Source organism: Wyeomyia smithii, chromosome 2 (assembly GCF_029784165.1).
Source record: "Wyeomyia smithii strain HCP4-BCI-WySm-NY-G18 chromosome 2, ASM2978416v1, whole genome shotgun sequence".
In the NCBI taxonomy this organism is placed as follows: Eukaryota; Metazoa; Arthropoda; class Insecta; order Diptera; family Culicidae; genus Wyeomyia; species Wyeomyia smithii.
In genome coordinates, this window is record NC_073695.1 from 229,351,246 (window position 1) to 229,367,664 (window position 16,419).

At 37.8% G+C, this 16,419-nt stretch overlaps 3 protein-coding genes across 7 annotated transcripts in view; 1 reads left to right on the top strand and 2 right to left on the bottom strand.

Annotated features, from left to right (window-relative positions):
- Window positions 1-16,419, top strand: part of LOC129723857 (neurogenic protein mastermind) — a 269,520-nt gene that overhangs the window by 187,155 nt on the left and 65,946 nt on the right. For all 5 annotated transcript variants that reach the window (XM_055678317.1, XM_055678319.1, XM_055678318.1 and 2 more), the window contains one exon: window positions 14,014-15,660. In XM_055678317.1, coding sequence (XP_055534292.1) covers window positions 14,014-15,660 — 1,647 coding nt within the window. The remainder of the gene's footprint in view (window positions 1-14,013; window positions 15,661-16,419) is intronic.
- Window positions 2,993-3,904, bottom strand: LOC129723859 (uncharacterized). Its single transcript, XM_055678324.1, has 2 exons — window positions 3,755-3,904; window positions 2,993-3,695 (listed from the first exon to the last, which is right to left on the bottom strand). The coding sequence occupies exons 1-2, from the start codon at window positions 3,794-3,796 to the stop codon at window positions 3,273-3,275; spliced, it is 465 nt and encodes a 154-aa protein (XP_055534299.1). The 5' UTR covers window positions 3,797-3,904; the 3' UTR covers window positions 2,993-3,272.
- LOC129723862 (uncharacterized) lies at window positions 3,988-4,626 on the bottom strand. Its single transcript, XM_055678327.1, has 2 exons — window positions 4,482-4,626; window positions 3,988-4,423 (listed from the first exon to the last, which is right to left on the bottom strand). Exons 1-2 carry the CDS (start codon window positions 4,527-4,529, stop codon window positions 4,049-4,051), a joined length of 423 nt encoding a protein of 140 aa, XP_055534302.1. The 5' UTR covers window positions 4,530-4,626; the 3' UTR covers window positions 3,988-4,048.

A 16,419-nucleotide genomic window follows, 5' to 3' on the forward strand; every position in this document is an offset into this window, starting at 1 on the left:
AAAACTCATATTATTTCATTACTTTAAAAGTGTGCCGGATCTTTGAACGATCGCTTTTATGAGTATTTTGTTTTCAGTGCAAACGGGAACGTTTTTCCCAAAAAATGCACGTTTTGAGAGCAAAAAATTGCATTAAAATTTTTTTTTTGCGGCAAAATGTAACTGTATGTTTCAAAAAGCGATCGTTCAAGAACCGGCGAATTTTATAACGAAAATTAAAAAAAAAGATGAAGGGAATCGGTTCAGTAGTTTTCCCGCAATCAGGATCACGGCAAAGTCATTTTCCGGAAAAAAACTATTCCGAGATAATCGCGTGTAAAGTTTCAAGTTTAGCTTATGCGGCCGTGGCGAGGCGCGTTGCAAATCGCTCTAACTTTCTTCCTATTGCTCAGATCTTCATGAAAATTTGTGGAAATGTTCTCAAGATGTTGTATTTGAAAATAATGTAATAAAAAAATTTCCGGTTTTTTGAAAACTAAAAAGGTATATAAACCCTTAAGAAGCCGACTTGTTTTGCTTATCGTCACGATTTGGAGTCACCACCTTTTTGTAAGTAGTAGGCTAGTTTTTTAGCTCGATTCACATTTGTAGACGACACTCCTAGCTTACTTGCGACATCTCGGACGAAAAAGTTGGAATTCGCTCGAAAGTGCTTGCCATTGGCAGAACCTCGACGTCCCGACAGGTGATCTAATGCTTGCTTTTTGAGCCTACACTATTTTGATGTCCCGAAGGTAAAGCTTTATTGAAAAGTTTGTAACAACCTTTGTAACAACAGAAAATTTATTATTCTGTTATGAGAATGTTATTATAACTGTTGTCTAGTACCCACTCGGTGAACAGCGCCACACAGTGAATATCTCTTCCAGCATGCTTTTTCTATGGTTAAATGGAGCGTCCGGTGTGGCTATGAGAATTTGTTTGTTTGCCTTTCTTTGCTTTGTGCCGTCTTCTTGTTATCTGATTTTCGTTTGCAACATAACTAGAGCTCTATGATTGAAAGTGTGGCAGTCATTTTGCAGTGAATGCGTTAACTACGCATGCCGGTGACAAAATATTTTGTGGAGTTTTAGAAATTGTATGTCATGCAATTATTTAAATGAGATTTCATCGATTAAAGGTGTTCTGTTTAACAGCGGTTCTAGCGTATATAAACTACGCTTTTACACTGTAGTTTGCAAATTTTGATTTCTCTCCAGTAAGCGGAAAAATTTTATAATTATTTGTTCATTCACTAAGGTTTTTAGACACTTTTATTACAGTTCCAATGGTTACATTTGACGATTGTCAAGTTAAAAAGACAAATCATTTTTCTATATTAGTTGCTTTTCTAATTAAGTGAATGTATTTTCTGGAAAATTAAATAGTATCACTATCAGCAACGTTTTGGCGAGAGATAAAAAATATAAACTTATTCTGCTATATGATTTTGGGGGCGCTTACCTTTGGTGTTTCATAAAAGTGAAACCGGCAAGCGAGTTCCTTATATCGTCATTTGGGATTGTTATTTGTCGATGACACAGGACCTATTTTTGGCCGAATTTTCTACTATTTCCAGTACATTTACAGCTACCAATTCCAAAATAGCCACCAGATAAACGGCACAGGAAAATACGGGTGAAACTGAATTTAGAGTAATTTGGATCTAGAGCTCGATAGCAATTTTTAAGAGAAAAACTTTTTTTTACAGAGTTGTTACTTATGATAAAGCGCTAATTGAAAAAAATTAGAGTGACCATATTTCCGATTATATCAAGTATCTAACTTTTTTTTACTTTTTAGATAGAAAAAAAAGTTGTGCTACAATTTTATAGCTCCGTTAAATTTAAACAATTTTACAGAATAAAGTTTTTCTCTATTATTAAAAATAACCGATTTAGATTGAAAAAAAAACTTTCAAGGTTTTCTAGGAGAAACGATCAGCAATGCTGACATCGAGAATATTTCAATACTACTCAAAGTTATTATTGTTTTTCATAGAAAAAAAAATTGCTTTTTTCCTTGTTTGTCATTTATTTTGGGGCAAACATAAAACATATCTTTTGGTCTCAATTTGAAGGCCATATTTTACTCTATATATGGAGAAATTTTGAAAGATATGTTATTTTTTATTCTTGAATTTTTTATTCATTTGAAAATATGACAAAAATGGTTATAATTTCATTTATAGAATGTAAAAGCACACAGATTAATGTTTTAATATATTGTTTTAAACTAGCAATAATAACCTTAATTTGATCCAAAAAGATCAAAAATCGATCACCTAGTTTAAAAGTTATGATTTTTTGAAAATAAATTACATCTAATTAAGGCGTTTTTTATGGTCATCCTATTTTGGAGCTGGTCGCCCTAGTAACCCAAGATCCATCCCTGCATTTTTGAGCACAATTGAATAACTGAATCACTAACATGTCCGGAGATGTTGAGGAATACTGTGCAGTTCTCTCCGCTGGATTTCTTCTGTTAGTCCGCCCAGATTGGAAGGCTGTTAGCGAATCAGTGGAAGTTGAAGTGGAAGCAAAAACCATACAAACACTTATATTTGAAATCGACGCCTCTTCCGCTGCGACTTTCAGCAGCTCTGTTTACTGTTGGTCGATCCAGTTTCCAGTAAATTTTCTTGTTAACGTGATCGATTAGATAATGAAAACTAAACTTTTGCATGCTAGCTTTTAAATGTGACTACTGAGATTTATACTTTCTGTTCAACCTGTATACTTTTAGTGTCGGCTGTGCTGGGGAAGAAAGGTAGTGATTGGTTGCTCGGTTTGATTGAGTCAATCCATGTTATTTACGAATTTTTCAAAAGTGTATCTTATTTAATCCATTATTTTTGTTACAACAACTCGACAGTAAACGAATTTTTGGTCGATTGATACGGAAACTCCGACCTGCCCCTAATTTCCAGATAGACGTAATCTTACGTCAAAAAACTCATTTGTATAGTTGCTACGATTGTTTGTCGGAATTAATTGACAATTTTGTTTGACAATTCTTTGGACGTGTTTTTATATCAAGCAAAATCAATTTCAGAAAAAGATTTATATAATAAATCAGTTTCACCCGTTTGACTTGGTCATTCCAATATAAAACCACATTGTTCATCTTGGTGGATTCAAGAAATTCAGATCTTAGCCTTCGAGAATGTAGAATTAATTCTGTATTTTGTTTGTTGCGTTTACTATATTTTCGGTCTTTTTATTGGGCTTCAATGCATGATCTACATCGATTCAATTGCGTGGAATATTTTCAGCTAAAATTAGACTTCCACCCTAGGCTGCCGTCGCTTCCTGTGCCTTCTTTCGCTCCAAGTATTGCCTACGAATACACCAGAGCTTCTTCCACGCCTTCCTGCAGTAGCAGGTTTCCTCCGGTTCCCCTTCCACCGGCTCCAGGCAGCTTTTGGCCTGCTCGTTAAACTGCTCCTCGGTAAGACCTTCGCCCATTGACGCGTACATTCGGCCCAAATCCACACCGGTATTGTCATCGTAGACTCCATTCAGGATCGATACGCAGCGTATGAAGCAGAAGGTGTCATGCTTTTGCTCGTACTTCGAGTTCATATATTGCTCCAGCTCCTCAGCCGGAGTTCGAAGAATTCTGGCGCAGGTGCGCTTAAATTCGTTATATTTCTGCCTGTCCGCCTCCGTTGCCGTTGTCGGATTGGACCGGCTTAACACGACGCAGGTAGCGATCTAGAAGAATCGATCGAAACATCAGTTCAGCTTATAGTTATAATCAGTGAATATCTTACGAGAAGTACAGCGACAACGATCCACCGAGAGCAAGTAGCCATTTTGATCAGCTGTAAAGAAAACTATGAATTCATTGACCGATTGCTCGGCAGCATTTATAGTGGACAGCTACCGCATTCGGGTCAGTCCGGGTCGAACTGATTACATCGAATCACTTTTTCCACACAGTATAATAAAACAAACTCATCTATGTTATCACCCAGAACAGACGAATAAAATAACAGCGAGAAGCTTTGTAAGATAAGAATATTTATTTTATTGGGTACTGTTTTGATAATAAAAAGAGATCATATTTATTCATTTTCCTCCAAGTCTTTCTTCATGAGCTCCAGGAACTCTTGCTCGAAGCACTGATACACTTGGAAAGCCATCGAACAATTGTCCTCCTTTTCGTCGCTTATCTGTTCCAGACACTTCATGTGCTCCTCACTAAACTCCTCCTGCGAACTGTCAGGTCCTTTCAGCATGACCTTAATGTTGTCTAGTCTTGCCGCACCCGTGTCACCGTCCACCAGTTGCAGCGTTTCCCCGATACAGTGCATCAGACAGCGGGACGTTTCCTCCTCCGGTGGGAAGTTAAGCTCAAGGAAGGACTTCTCCAGCTCATCACTGATCGTGACTTTTTTCTTGCATTCGTTCACCAACGATCGAATCGTATGGGAGGAAACCTGAGGTTTCGATTGACCGTTGAATCTAGCCTGTTTTAAAGATACAAAATCCACTTACCAAAGTCACAACCACCAATAGGAGGAAAATTTTCAAATGGAACGACATTTTCTTCGAACTTGAACGACAAGTGACAATACTTTGAAGGCTGTTGTCGGTTTTATAGAATTTTCACGGGTCACCGCCTGCTACTGTGCTTAGTAGCAGCTAGCTAATTTACCTACGGCTGAGATTGTCTAGCCGCGTGACGACGACGACTGACGCATTTGTGGTTGATTATTGGAAATCACCGCAATTGTCACAAATTAACGTTATTATCTTGATGTTATTCCTAAGGTACGCTTATTGCTTAGGAAAATATTTCCAACAAGAAAATTCAATGAAATTTTCACACGGGTGAATTATTTAAGGTTTTGAAAAAAAGATTTCTTTTGAAGTCAAACAATCTCTTAATTACAGCTGAAAAAATTGCAAGTAATCACTTATGTGATAGTAATTATCATATTCCTGTCTACATGGCCAGGTATGTATTCACCTAACAAATGTTGCTTCTACAGTACTATCATTCCATCAGTTCTTCCTTCTTGTTCGTCTAATGAGAAAAATCCTAGTTCGGTATAAAATTAAGTTGAAAGACTCTAAGGTCGTTCTGGGATACGTTTATGTGCAACAACAAATAAAAAAAATTGATTTCAGTTGGATGTTTCAGACTGTAAAAATGCAGGATAATTGCCTCAGTAGGAGTAGAACTTCAATTATCAGTCATACTTTGGTAGTATTCAAGCCTTGAACCAGAAACATTGAAAATGGTACCATAAAATATTTTACCTGAATCTTGAATATGCAGGTATCATTATTGCACTGTGATCTAAAAAAAGGAACTGGAACGACGACATTAGTATAGATTAAGAAAAGGAATAAAGGTAAGGGATGCACGGTGCTCCCACAGACCGTTATTACAAAAAAAAATGCACCATAGAATCTGAGTACATCATTCGATTCGTTATGACGTCCAGAATCTCTGGTCGAAATTTCAAAATCATCGTACGGTACATTTCTGAGTAATGCCCTTTTGAAGGTCGTAAAGTACAAAAAAGTGATATAAAAACGACGAAATACTTATTGTAAAGCACGTTTTTCAACCACCATTTTGTGAAATAACTTCCAGAATAGTTTTTACACATTCCAAGGGTTATATTTGAAAACATTAACAATTGGTGGAAAGATATATTTGAAAATTCTACAGTGCACAGTGGTCTAAACTCGAAAAATCGTGATCGTCCTAGATTTGACTGTGAAAAATTGATTTTATGTACCCAGTTTCTTCAGCAAAATTGTTTCATAGAACAAGGCCTTACTTTTGGCGTTTTTAGTTTTTCGATCTATCCACCTAACGGTTACATGAACAAAAATATTTTTTCTTATTTTCAATATACCAGATAGCTTCCTTCAGCAAAGTTGTGGAAAATTTTAAAAGATAAATAATTGCTGAATACTGCGATGTCCTATCGTAATAAGCTGTTGCGTGACTGAAAGTGCGCTGCATCTTCTACTATATGGTTCCAGCCGACACGAGAAAAAATCGATTGTTTTCCTTCCAACCTCAACACGAAATGAGTTTTCGTACAATCGTAGTGAATCTGAGAAAATGACATAACTTGAAAAAAGACGGAGCCAGTTACAACATTTGCACGAAATGAAAGATATCATTACAATTAAATTTACTTTGAAATAAAAAACAAATGGATGATATCATGTCATTGCAGTCACAGTGTACGCATTCTAGTCATGATACATTTATGTTGTTCTTTACAACTCCATAATACTGTGCATAAAGAGCGATATATACAAAACTAATCCGATTGCAATCAAAAATTCGGCGTGTTACAATGAAAATTCCGAATTCGTTTTGAAAATATATGTACAACTAGGGTGTCTCGAAAAATATCGATATTGAAAAAGCCAAGGTGCTCAACCTCAAATCGAAAGGCAATGTTATTTACAGTATTTTTGTAGAACATTTGGTTGCCCAAACGTGATTATAAAAATAACTTTTTCAAGCTAAAAACCACTTTTTTGCACATTTTCCAGTTTTGTTCGATTCCCACTTGTTTTCGTGTTTTTTTTTTTATTTGTGCATTGTTATATTTTAATATTTTGCATGGTTTAGTTCAGCATGGCATTCAGTTATTTGACTCGCAGAGCCCATCAAATATCGTAAATAAATCAATTTTGTCCAGAATTTATTTTAAACAGATATAGAAAAATTGTTTGGTTAAGGACTGAAACTTTTACTGCAAAGCGGGATTTATGATGATAATTTACATGAAAAATATCCTCGATATCCCATCAGGAAGCTGAGATATAGGCATTTTTACGCGTGATGGAAAACTAAGCATTTTAAAAAATATGTCAAATAAGTTTATTATTTTGGGAGACAAAAAATAACAACGATCAGAAAAAATGCATTTTTTGATGGCTGATAAATTAGTAGAAGGTTTAAAAATTCGGAAAAATTGCAAAAAAGCTAGAACGAAAATTGTGATTTTGAGTGCTTCCTCATATAAAACTTTATGTTGCTTGCAATATGTAAGAGGTAGAAACATTGTATCTTCAGCAAAGTCTCTTGTTTCAAAATAGCCTAAAATTTTGTCGAAGGCTCTATCTCAATCCGATTAAAAGTAAATTTTTCTATCTCACTCAATGGTGGATTGATCAACTATCTTTGTGTATTGAAAGATACATTTTGAATATCTTGAAACTTATTCGAACGTTATGGCTATAATCAACGTTTGAATCACTATTTGATCAATCGTACAAAAACGGCAAAACAAAACACTGTGCTATGGAGATATTGAGCTTCAGTGGCTATTTTGTATTAATTCCTAGTTTTCCATCACATGTAAAAATGCCAAAATCTCAGCTCCCCGGCAAGATAACAAGGATCTATATTTTATGATAATTTTTGGCATGAATTTCGCTTTCCAGTAAAAGTTTCAGTTCTTGACTGAATTTTTTTATTTGCTCGAAGGGTTTTGTCTAAAAACTTAAAAAAAATCAATTTTTTGCGATGTTCAATGAGCTTTGTGAGTCAAAAAACTGAATGCGATGCTGAACCAAACCATGTAAAATAATCCAAAAAAGTGGGAATTGAACCAAATTGCTGAAAGTGCAAAAAAGTGTTTCTTTTTTCTGCTGGAAAAAGTTATTTTTCATAAATCACGTTTGGGCAACCTGAAAACAATTTTTTAGTAAGTCTAAACGTTCTACAAAAAGACTATAAATAATATTACCTTCAATTCAGGGTTGAACACCTTCACTTTTCAACAACGATTTAATGGGACACCCTAATTTATTAAACTACTTCATTCAAAATGTTGGAACGTCTTAAGAAAGACGGTTAATTTGACAAGGTTTCGAAAACCAGAAAAAACCTTGAGAATCAGAGAATGGAATTCATTTTTCGATCAGGGAATACCAAGGAAAACTGAAAAATATTCAGGGAAAAATTTTCAACCGAGAGGCGATTTTTTTTAAACGACACTAGCGAAAAAACTGATTTTTATAGCATAAAAGGCTAATTCGGGACCACTACGGTTCGGTTTCATAACCAATTGAATACTTTTTTCGCTGGAATTTCAGAATTGCGTTAATCTACGTTGCCCTTTTTTGTACCGCATGCTGAAAAATATCAGGGAAATTAATGTCATATTTCAGGGAAAATCAGGAAATTTGATTTAGAAAACTTTTTCGCTACCCTGATTTGACTTCTTACAAGCATTTCGAACTTTATTTTCATGTCTGCCACCCTTCCACGTCACCCTGAACAGAATTTTTTTACCGCACAGCTGCAATATGCAACACGCAACAGTGTATTAACCCTCTAGTGTCCAAGTTAATTTCTAGAAGGGCTTCGGTAAAGTTATTATGAATCATTATAAACACTTTTTAAGTATTTATTGAAGCTTTTTAGAGGTTTTACGGAAGCCCGCCAAAAGGCGGCATTCGGCACTAGAGGGTTAAACTGTTGCGTGGCTGATAGTACTGCACTCTTGCTATCTGCTTTCGTTCAACACGTGAAGAATTCGATTGTCTTTCTTTCAACTGACACACGATACACGAGCTCTATCGGTCCAGTCCAACACGAAATTAGATTCTTTTTGTGTAAATTCGTATTACATACGGAATAAATTTTTTTGCAAAACCGGAAAAATGGCATAATTTCAAAAAAGGCGGAGCCACTTACAACATTTATATAATATAAACATCGCGAATAAAAAGCTCGTGATTGGTAAGCCGCTGCTTTTCCAATTGAATTGATTTTCAGAAGTTGTGCTCATCAACTCAAGAAACTCTTTTTTTTTTTTTTTTTTTTTTGAAACAAAAAATACCTTTTATACGGAAGGAGAATAAAGGAGGGCATACAAAAAATAAAATAGTTCAGATAAAGGGTCAACGTGGTCAGTTGTGTAGAAGATACAGAATAATAATATATACAAATTTATTTAGAAGAATCTATTTAACTTAGAATAATATATTGAAGGATTACTCAAAATTGGAATTTCCAAGTCAGATAAATGTTTCATCTGCTAAATTCCTATTAAGCATGTTATTTTCGTCAAGAGCAGCTTAGGAACGCATTTTTAAAAATACTAGGTGAAAGGTCGAATGAATCTTCAGAAAAGAAGAATAGACTAAAGTAAAAAATAATAAAATTAGTAGACAAATTATCTATAAATTATAGGTCAAGTAATTCTTAACTTTGGTAACGACTGGACATAAGCAAAATGTGGGAATGAACCTCGCCAGTAAATAAAAAAAAATCTGCTTGAAATTTCGGAGCGGAATTTGAGCTCTTGTTTGAATAAAATATAAGGGAAAGAAACCATTCAATATTTTTAGCATGATTTTGTTGTCTTTTTTTTACCTGTGCAGTTTTTTTGGCGTTACTGTTCTTGTCGTCATATAGTTAGGTGCATAGATTTCGAATTATTATTGAACCTTTTTTTTCTGAAAACACTGTTTTGAAAAGTCTGTAACAATTTTTAAAAAATATATAAGTAAACATTTGAGCCGTTGAGAGCTAAAGTGGAACATATGTCATTAAGTGAATTTTTCAGGGCAGGCAATTAATTTTTTTTCAACAAAACTGCTTTGCTTTTTTTATGACAAAACTGCTCTGGATCATTGCTGGTAAGTTCTCTAAACACGGTGTTTTATACACTGTGTTTAGAGAACACTACACTACACTACATTTTATAAATAGAACGAAATTTGGTTAAGGAACTCGCACAAACTCCAATTGAAAAACATGTACCAGTTTTGTTTATTGGGAAAAATAATGACAACCAGAAAACATCTGGAATATCCAAAACACTGAATGTTTCGTGAACTGGTTATCCTAGATCTTTCCGTTTTGACGTGGGACCACGTCTATACTGGTATGCATTGTGTAAAATTGGAATTGTTTCTATACTGGTATGCATTGTGTAAAATTGGAAAGCAAAACTGGCAAATGTTGCGTCAGATTTCAAACGATAATAACAGCATAACCATATGATGGATAACAATAACCAGTATGTTGTTGGATAGATAAAATGTTGAACAATTTTGTAATACGCTAGTTATCGTTATTTTTTCATTGCAAAGCGGTTAAAATTGATAGAAAGTGTCAAATACAAAGTTACGCGAACAATGAACCAATCACATGCAAGCATTCCTAGCACAGAAAACATGAAGGGACACCAACCATTCCCTGTTATATTCTCTGTATCCATATCCAAAAAAAAATGATAGAGTCTCCCCGTCCCAATAGGTCAATTTATATTTGCTTCCATGAACCTGGACTAATTTGATGTCTCGAAGGTAAAGGTTTTTCAAAAAGTTTGAAACAACCCCTTTTTATGAACAATTTCTAAACCTGCTGTTGAAGCGTAATAGAAACTGATGTCTTAAAAAAAAACATGCTGGTAAAAGCAACAGTACCGTAGAGTATATGTGGAGCAGAGCGCCGCTAGTTTATCGTCGTCTATCATTGCAGCAGGCACGACTTCTATTCGCGTGCAATCAACACTGCAATGCTGCTACTGATAGTGATTGAAAGTTTATCTCATGAATAAGATTACCATAAATTGCATAAATTACTCAACAAGAATTGAACATTTTTTGCAGCGGTTCTAACTTATTTTTATATATTTTTTATTTTCGATATTCACCAAAAAATCGTGACTGACATAATATCGAACGAGTAAGTTCCTGAAAATACTAATTTAAAGAAGAGTAAGTAAGAGCCGGCGAGTGCTTGTGAATTTTTTGTCCATTTACTAAGATCTATTCAGAATCTGTTTTTTTACATTTCAACATTATTAGATATTTTTTTTATTTTCAACGTTACAAATAAAATAATATACTTATATAAGTTGTCTTCGTAATACAGTGAATGTAATTGTTGGCAAATGGAACCATCTTGTGAAGCAAGAGAAAATGAATATTTTTGAACTTTATCTTCGTCGTATTTGTTAAATGTTGTATGCACACAAAAAAATACAGGCACAACATCACCAAGTGTGTGTAAATGAAGTTCTTTCGAGTGTAATTAAATATATTTCGAAAAAATGAATGGGAGGCCGAGAATTAAAATACGTAAATCACTTAACAAAAGAATTTATTGTGTCTGTAATTCCAGTATTACAGTGTTTAGTCCCACGTTACCATATCATACAACCCTAGGGCTCTATACATTGTAGTTTTTTTTTTCTGAACCACACTTTGGCGGTCAACTAGAAGTAAGATAGTCTTTTTTTCGGGGTATGGACTGAGGAGGCCACCGGGTGCCACTTTGGATGATCTAGACTTACCCTGGTCAATTTTCAAATGTTGTCATAGCGCTTTCCTTTCTTATTTTGAAACTCTTGAGTGCGGTCAACAAGAAAGAGAATGGTCTTTTGACCGGAATATGGCCCAAGGTGACCACCAGGTGAACTTCGACAGATGCGGAATAAAAGAGGTTGATTTTCAAAAGTGGTCCTAAAACTTCCTGGTTTTCTTGAAACCACTTTTGGGGGACCAACAAGAAGGGGAAGATGTTCGAAGCATAGTCCAAGGTGGCCCACCGAAAGATACAGAGCTACCGTCAAAAATTTCAGGTTTAATTTCAAAATGATACTAAAGCTTTATGTTTTTTCTCAGCGTTACATAACGTAACATTACTACATACCGCCAAAATGTTGCGTTGCATTATTATATCACAGATATAACTTTAAGTAACTTTCGGTCATAAGACCACTTGCACTCTATTGGACCGCTTAAGAGTGGTTTAGAAAAAATGAAAATATTTTCAAAAATTATCCTCTTTCACGGTAGTTCCGGATCTTTCAATGGGTCATTTGTTGACCACTCCAAACATATTTCGGTTAAAAATCGTTTTCTTCAAATTGACCATCCGGGAGAGGCTTCGAAAAAAAAGGAAATCTTCACGACCACTTTCGAAAGTTGTTTTTTCATGGTAGTTCAAATTCCTCCAAAGTATCGCCTAATGGCCACCATGAACCATATTTCGTCTAAGAATCGTTTTCTTTGTAGTTAACCGCCCTTAAATATTTTATAGAAAACCGGAAGCATCAGAGCCACTTCAGAAAATAAACTCCTTTCACTGTATTTCCGGATCCGGAGGGCCAGTCTACCGAAAGCTGAACTTGAGTCAAGTGTGCAGTCATGTATCCGACCACTAACTTTCTCAAAGACGCAAGGCGATTATCTCTTGAATTTGCCCCGGAATACGAAATGATCAAATCTTTCCTGTTACAAAACACTCACAGATTCACTAGAGCCACGTAGTGAGAAATTTCCGTCACAATCAGATCTCACTCAACACTCAATCACTTGGACAACTTTGATGTAGACCTGAAAGCTCTGTGTTCTAAGATTATTAACCTATAATGCATCCATCACGCTCAGACTGGAAATTTACCACTTTTGCTCTCAACGAAACGGTGATTATGTGATTAACCGAAAATTGTTTTTGCAATAAGTCTGGTATTATTCATCAGATCTCGGTTTTTCTGGGATATTATGGTATATTATTGCGTTTTGCATCAATTTATGCAAATAACCCAGAACATGTACCATGTTTGCTCTCAATGGCTAATTTGCAAGAAAATAAACATCAAGACATAAATATTGTGGAAAAAATATACGTAACTAGATTTTCAAGCCTCTTCAAGCAATCAGATTTTCGATGTGAAAAGTGAACTGTTTACCTTCAATTTTTTGGAAAATGAATCTAATTTCTCAACACTCCGGAAATGAAAAATAACTTTTCGAGACGATACAAAAAAATCCATTTTTCTCAGAAAAACCCGTGAAAATTTGTCCACTTCGATTGGATATCAGCAACTTTAAAATGATATAACTCATTAACTGTACATTGCATAAACTGTGTATCACACTTGGCTTACGGCTGGTAAATATTTCAAGACACTCAGAAAAAAAAATATAATTTGAATAATTCTGGTTAGTTACCATACCAGTTTGTGTCTGATATTTGTTTAATTTTTCACCACAATAAGTGAGTCTACCCTACCTCATAGTATCGTCAGCGTCGTCGTCGTCGTCGTCGCTTGATACGGCGGCAACAGCGGCGGCTCGTTGCCTTCGCGATAGTTTTGCCCTTTAAAGTTTGTTTACGTGAAGCGCTTTACTCGCGGACTTTGCCGCGATTCATCGCAGCCGGTAAGAAATCGTGGTCGGTGTCCGGCTCTCGATAATGGCAAAAGTAACACACATGCGTGAATCCAATCCCCGTGGCTTAGAGTTAAGTGATGAGAACAAGACTTGATATGTGATAAACTCAAATATAGAGATTATTTCAATCAACCAGTTTTTTTTGCTCTATTTCTGTTCCGTAGTTCTTCGACTGAAATTTGATTACAGAACTTATGCGTCACTATTACCACTATTACTACTGCTGAGCGCGCGCTCATTTATGTGCACCACTGAGAAATAACGACTGTGCAGTCTCAATTAACGCGAACGAGCCGATCGCTGATTACCTGCAAGAGAGTCTCGCCGCTTGTCGAGCTAAGTAAGATTATGGCACACGGTTGGTCGGAATGATCGGTACCCTGTGATAGTGTTGAAATGTCTGTTTTTCAGTTTTCATAGATTTACTAAATGTCCCAACTTCATTTTCGTTTGGGGGCCTATTTAATTTATCCAAATGACGATCAACGTCACAAAGTGAGTTGCAATACTTTCGTGCCCTGCTTTGTTGCGGTCTGTGGCATCTCGGTAAAGTACATCAACTTACTTATTCCGCGCCTGTCCAGCGCGAGCAGGTTTGCGGCCGCATGTGGAAGCTTCGCCGTGGCAAACAGCAAATTCCATTAGCAATAAATAAATGATTTCTCTTCGAGCCGGCGGCGGCGTGCCCTCTTTGTGTCCGCATTTGCCATGAACTGAAAGACAAACGGAGGATGATAGTCTCGCAACGGCAGTCATCATTACGAGTAGCATTAAATCTGGTCGTGCACTAAGTTACGATCAATGAGAGAAAAATTACTTAGAGCTTTGTTTTTTCTTTCTTTCATTGCAGCAACAAAAATTCCTAAAAAGACCAGCAGACGACGTCGATTCCGCCTCCGACTCGTACGAACCACCGGTCAAGCTTCAGCACAACGGTTCCGAGAATCTGACCAAATTTTCGGTGGAAATCGTTCAACAGCTCGAGTTTACGACGTCGGCAGCCAACTCCCAACCGCAGCAAATCAGCACGAACGTAACGGTCAAAGCGTTGACCAATGCGTCCGTCAAAAGCGAGGGTCCCAGTCCATCCCAGCAGCAACAGCAGCAGAACCAGCAGGGACCTGGTCCGGGAGGGAATGGAGGCGGAGGAGGTAACGGGGGTCCTTCCGGGGGAAACAATGGTGGCAATCCAGCGCCATCCCCACACCTGCACGACCTTGGCCACATTGTGGACTTCAAGCAGGAACCAGAGAACGAATTTGCTGATTTGTCGGCAGCGCTGGAGAAGGATGCCGCCGCAAACGGACACTTCCCTGGGCTGTCCGATCTCATTGGGGACGACACCAATGATGACAGCGACACCTTCAAGGATCTCATCTCGGACCTGTCCGACTTCCATTCCGACTTCCTGGACTTCGAGGAGAAACCACCAACACAACAGCAGCCTCCACAACCTCACCCCTCCCAACAGCAGCAACAACAACAGCAGCAGCAACATCAAAACCCCCACCAACACCACCAGCAGCAGCAGCCTCCTCCGCAGATGCAGATGCACGCTCAGCAGCAGCAGCAGATCGAGGTGAAGCAAGAAACGTGCATAAAGCAAGAACATCCCAGCCCTGGCATGCTGGACAACATGGGCATAAAACGGGGCAGTACAGCAACGCAACAATTCCCCAACGCATTCAATGACGGTACTCTCGGTCCAAAACGGGGTCCATACGGGAACCCACAGAATGGTCCAATGTCCGAGCTATCCCCCGCAGCTCAAACCCTCAAGCACATGGCCGAACAGCATCAGCACAAAAGTGCCATGGGTATGGGATTCCCGCGAGGTCCACAGCCCAATCCCCAGCGACCACCGTACTCAGAATTCAACCAGTTTGCGAATCAGGACTTTATGAACAATCCGGCCGCCGGTGGTCCCGGTGGCGGCAATCCCGTGGGCAACCAATTCCACAAGGGTTCGGTTCCACCATTCCCCGGAGCGGATCTCATCAAGCAGGAACTCTACTCCCCGCAGAGCGAATTTGATCTCAAACCCCAGCTGGGTCGCATGCCGCCGCAGATGGGAGGTCCCGGTCCGAAGATGGGCCCAGGACCCGGTGGATTCAATAAGCCAAGCCAACAGCAACAATACTCGCCATATGGATCGCCTGCCGGAGGCGGAACCGTCGGAGGTCCCGGCGCTGGTGGTGGCATGCCAAACCACGGTAGTCCTCATGGTCCGGGTTACATACCGCCGCGTGGTCCAGGTCCTGGGCCTGGAAGCGGAAACGGTCCTGCCGGTGGTGGTGGTGGCCAGGCAGGAACGGGTGCTGGTGGTGCCGGTGCAAATGGAGCCGGAGCGAATGGTCCGGGTAATAATGGGGTTCCACCACGAGGTGGTGGACCCATGGGTGGAGGTCCGGGAGCACCGAACGCGACCATGCTGCAGATGAAGCAAACCCAGCAGCTGCACATCAGCCAGCAGGGATCGGGAGGACACGGAATTCAGGTTAGTGTGAGGGTTTTATTAGATATTAGTTATTAAAACGATGACATAGGGAGGAAATTTTAGTATTTATTTTTATCCCTTGGCGTGACGTTTGTTTTGCTAGTAATGAGTTTCAAGCTGCAATGAAGCAGAAACAAATTACTAAGAAAGAGATACTTTGACAGTAACTTAAAGATACCATTGATAAACAACAACGAACAATGGCTGAAAGCCTTTCTAATGAAGTATTACGTTACAATCCAGGAAGATGATTTGAACTCGATACATAGCCCATAAATGTCATGTGGCCCAAATGTCACATTGTGTCAAAGTGACAGTTGGTGACCTTTTCTTCCGTGTACTTTTACATTCTATTGTATACGGGTGTGGGATGGTAATGGAGCCATTACAATCCCGTACCTGCTAAAATGTTGTTGAATGTCAAAACATATCCATTTCAGAGTTTCGAATAAGATTCAGTACTCTCATGATAAACAATAAATAGAGGAAAGGGTGTGTGCAAATTTTGGTTGGTGCTGGTGCTCTAGTATGAAGTTTCACAAAACGAAGTCACTTGGATTAAATTGCTTGTATTTCTCAACTAAAGATGTCGAACAATACAATTTTTGCCCTTGTTTTTGGCCTTCGAACATTTCTTTTTCAATTTAAGTTATATCTTCTAAAAAATTATAACTATTGTTTTTTTGTAAAAATTTAAGAAAAAATCGAAATAGTTTTTTAACTGTTGATACTGCACAGCTCGTCAAATTGGTAGTATAT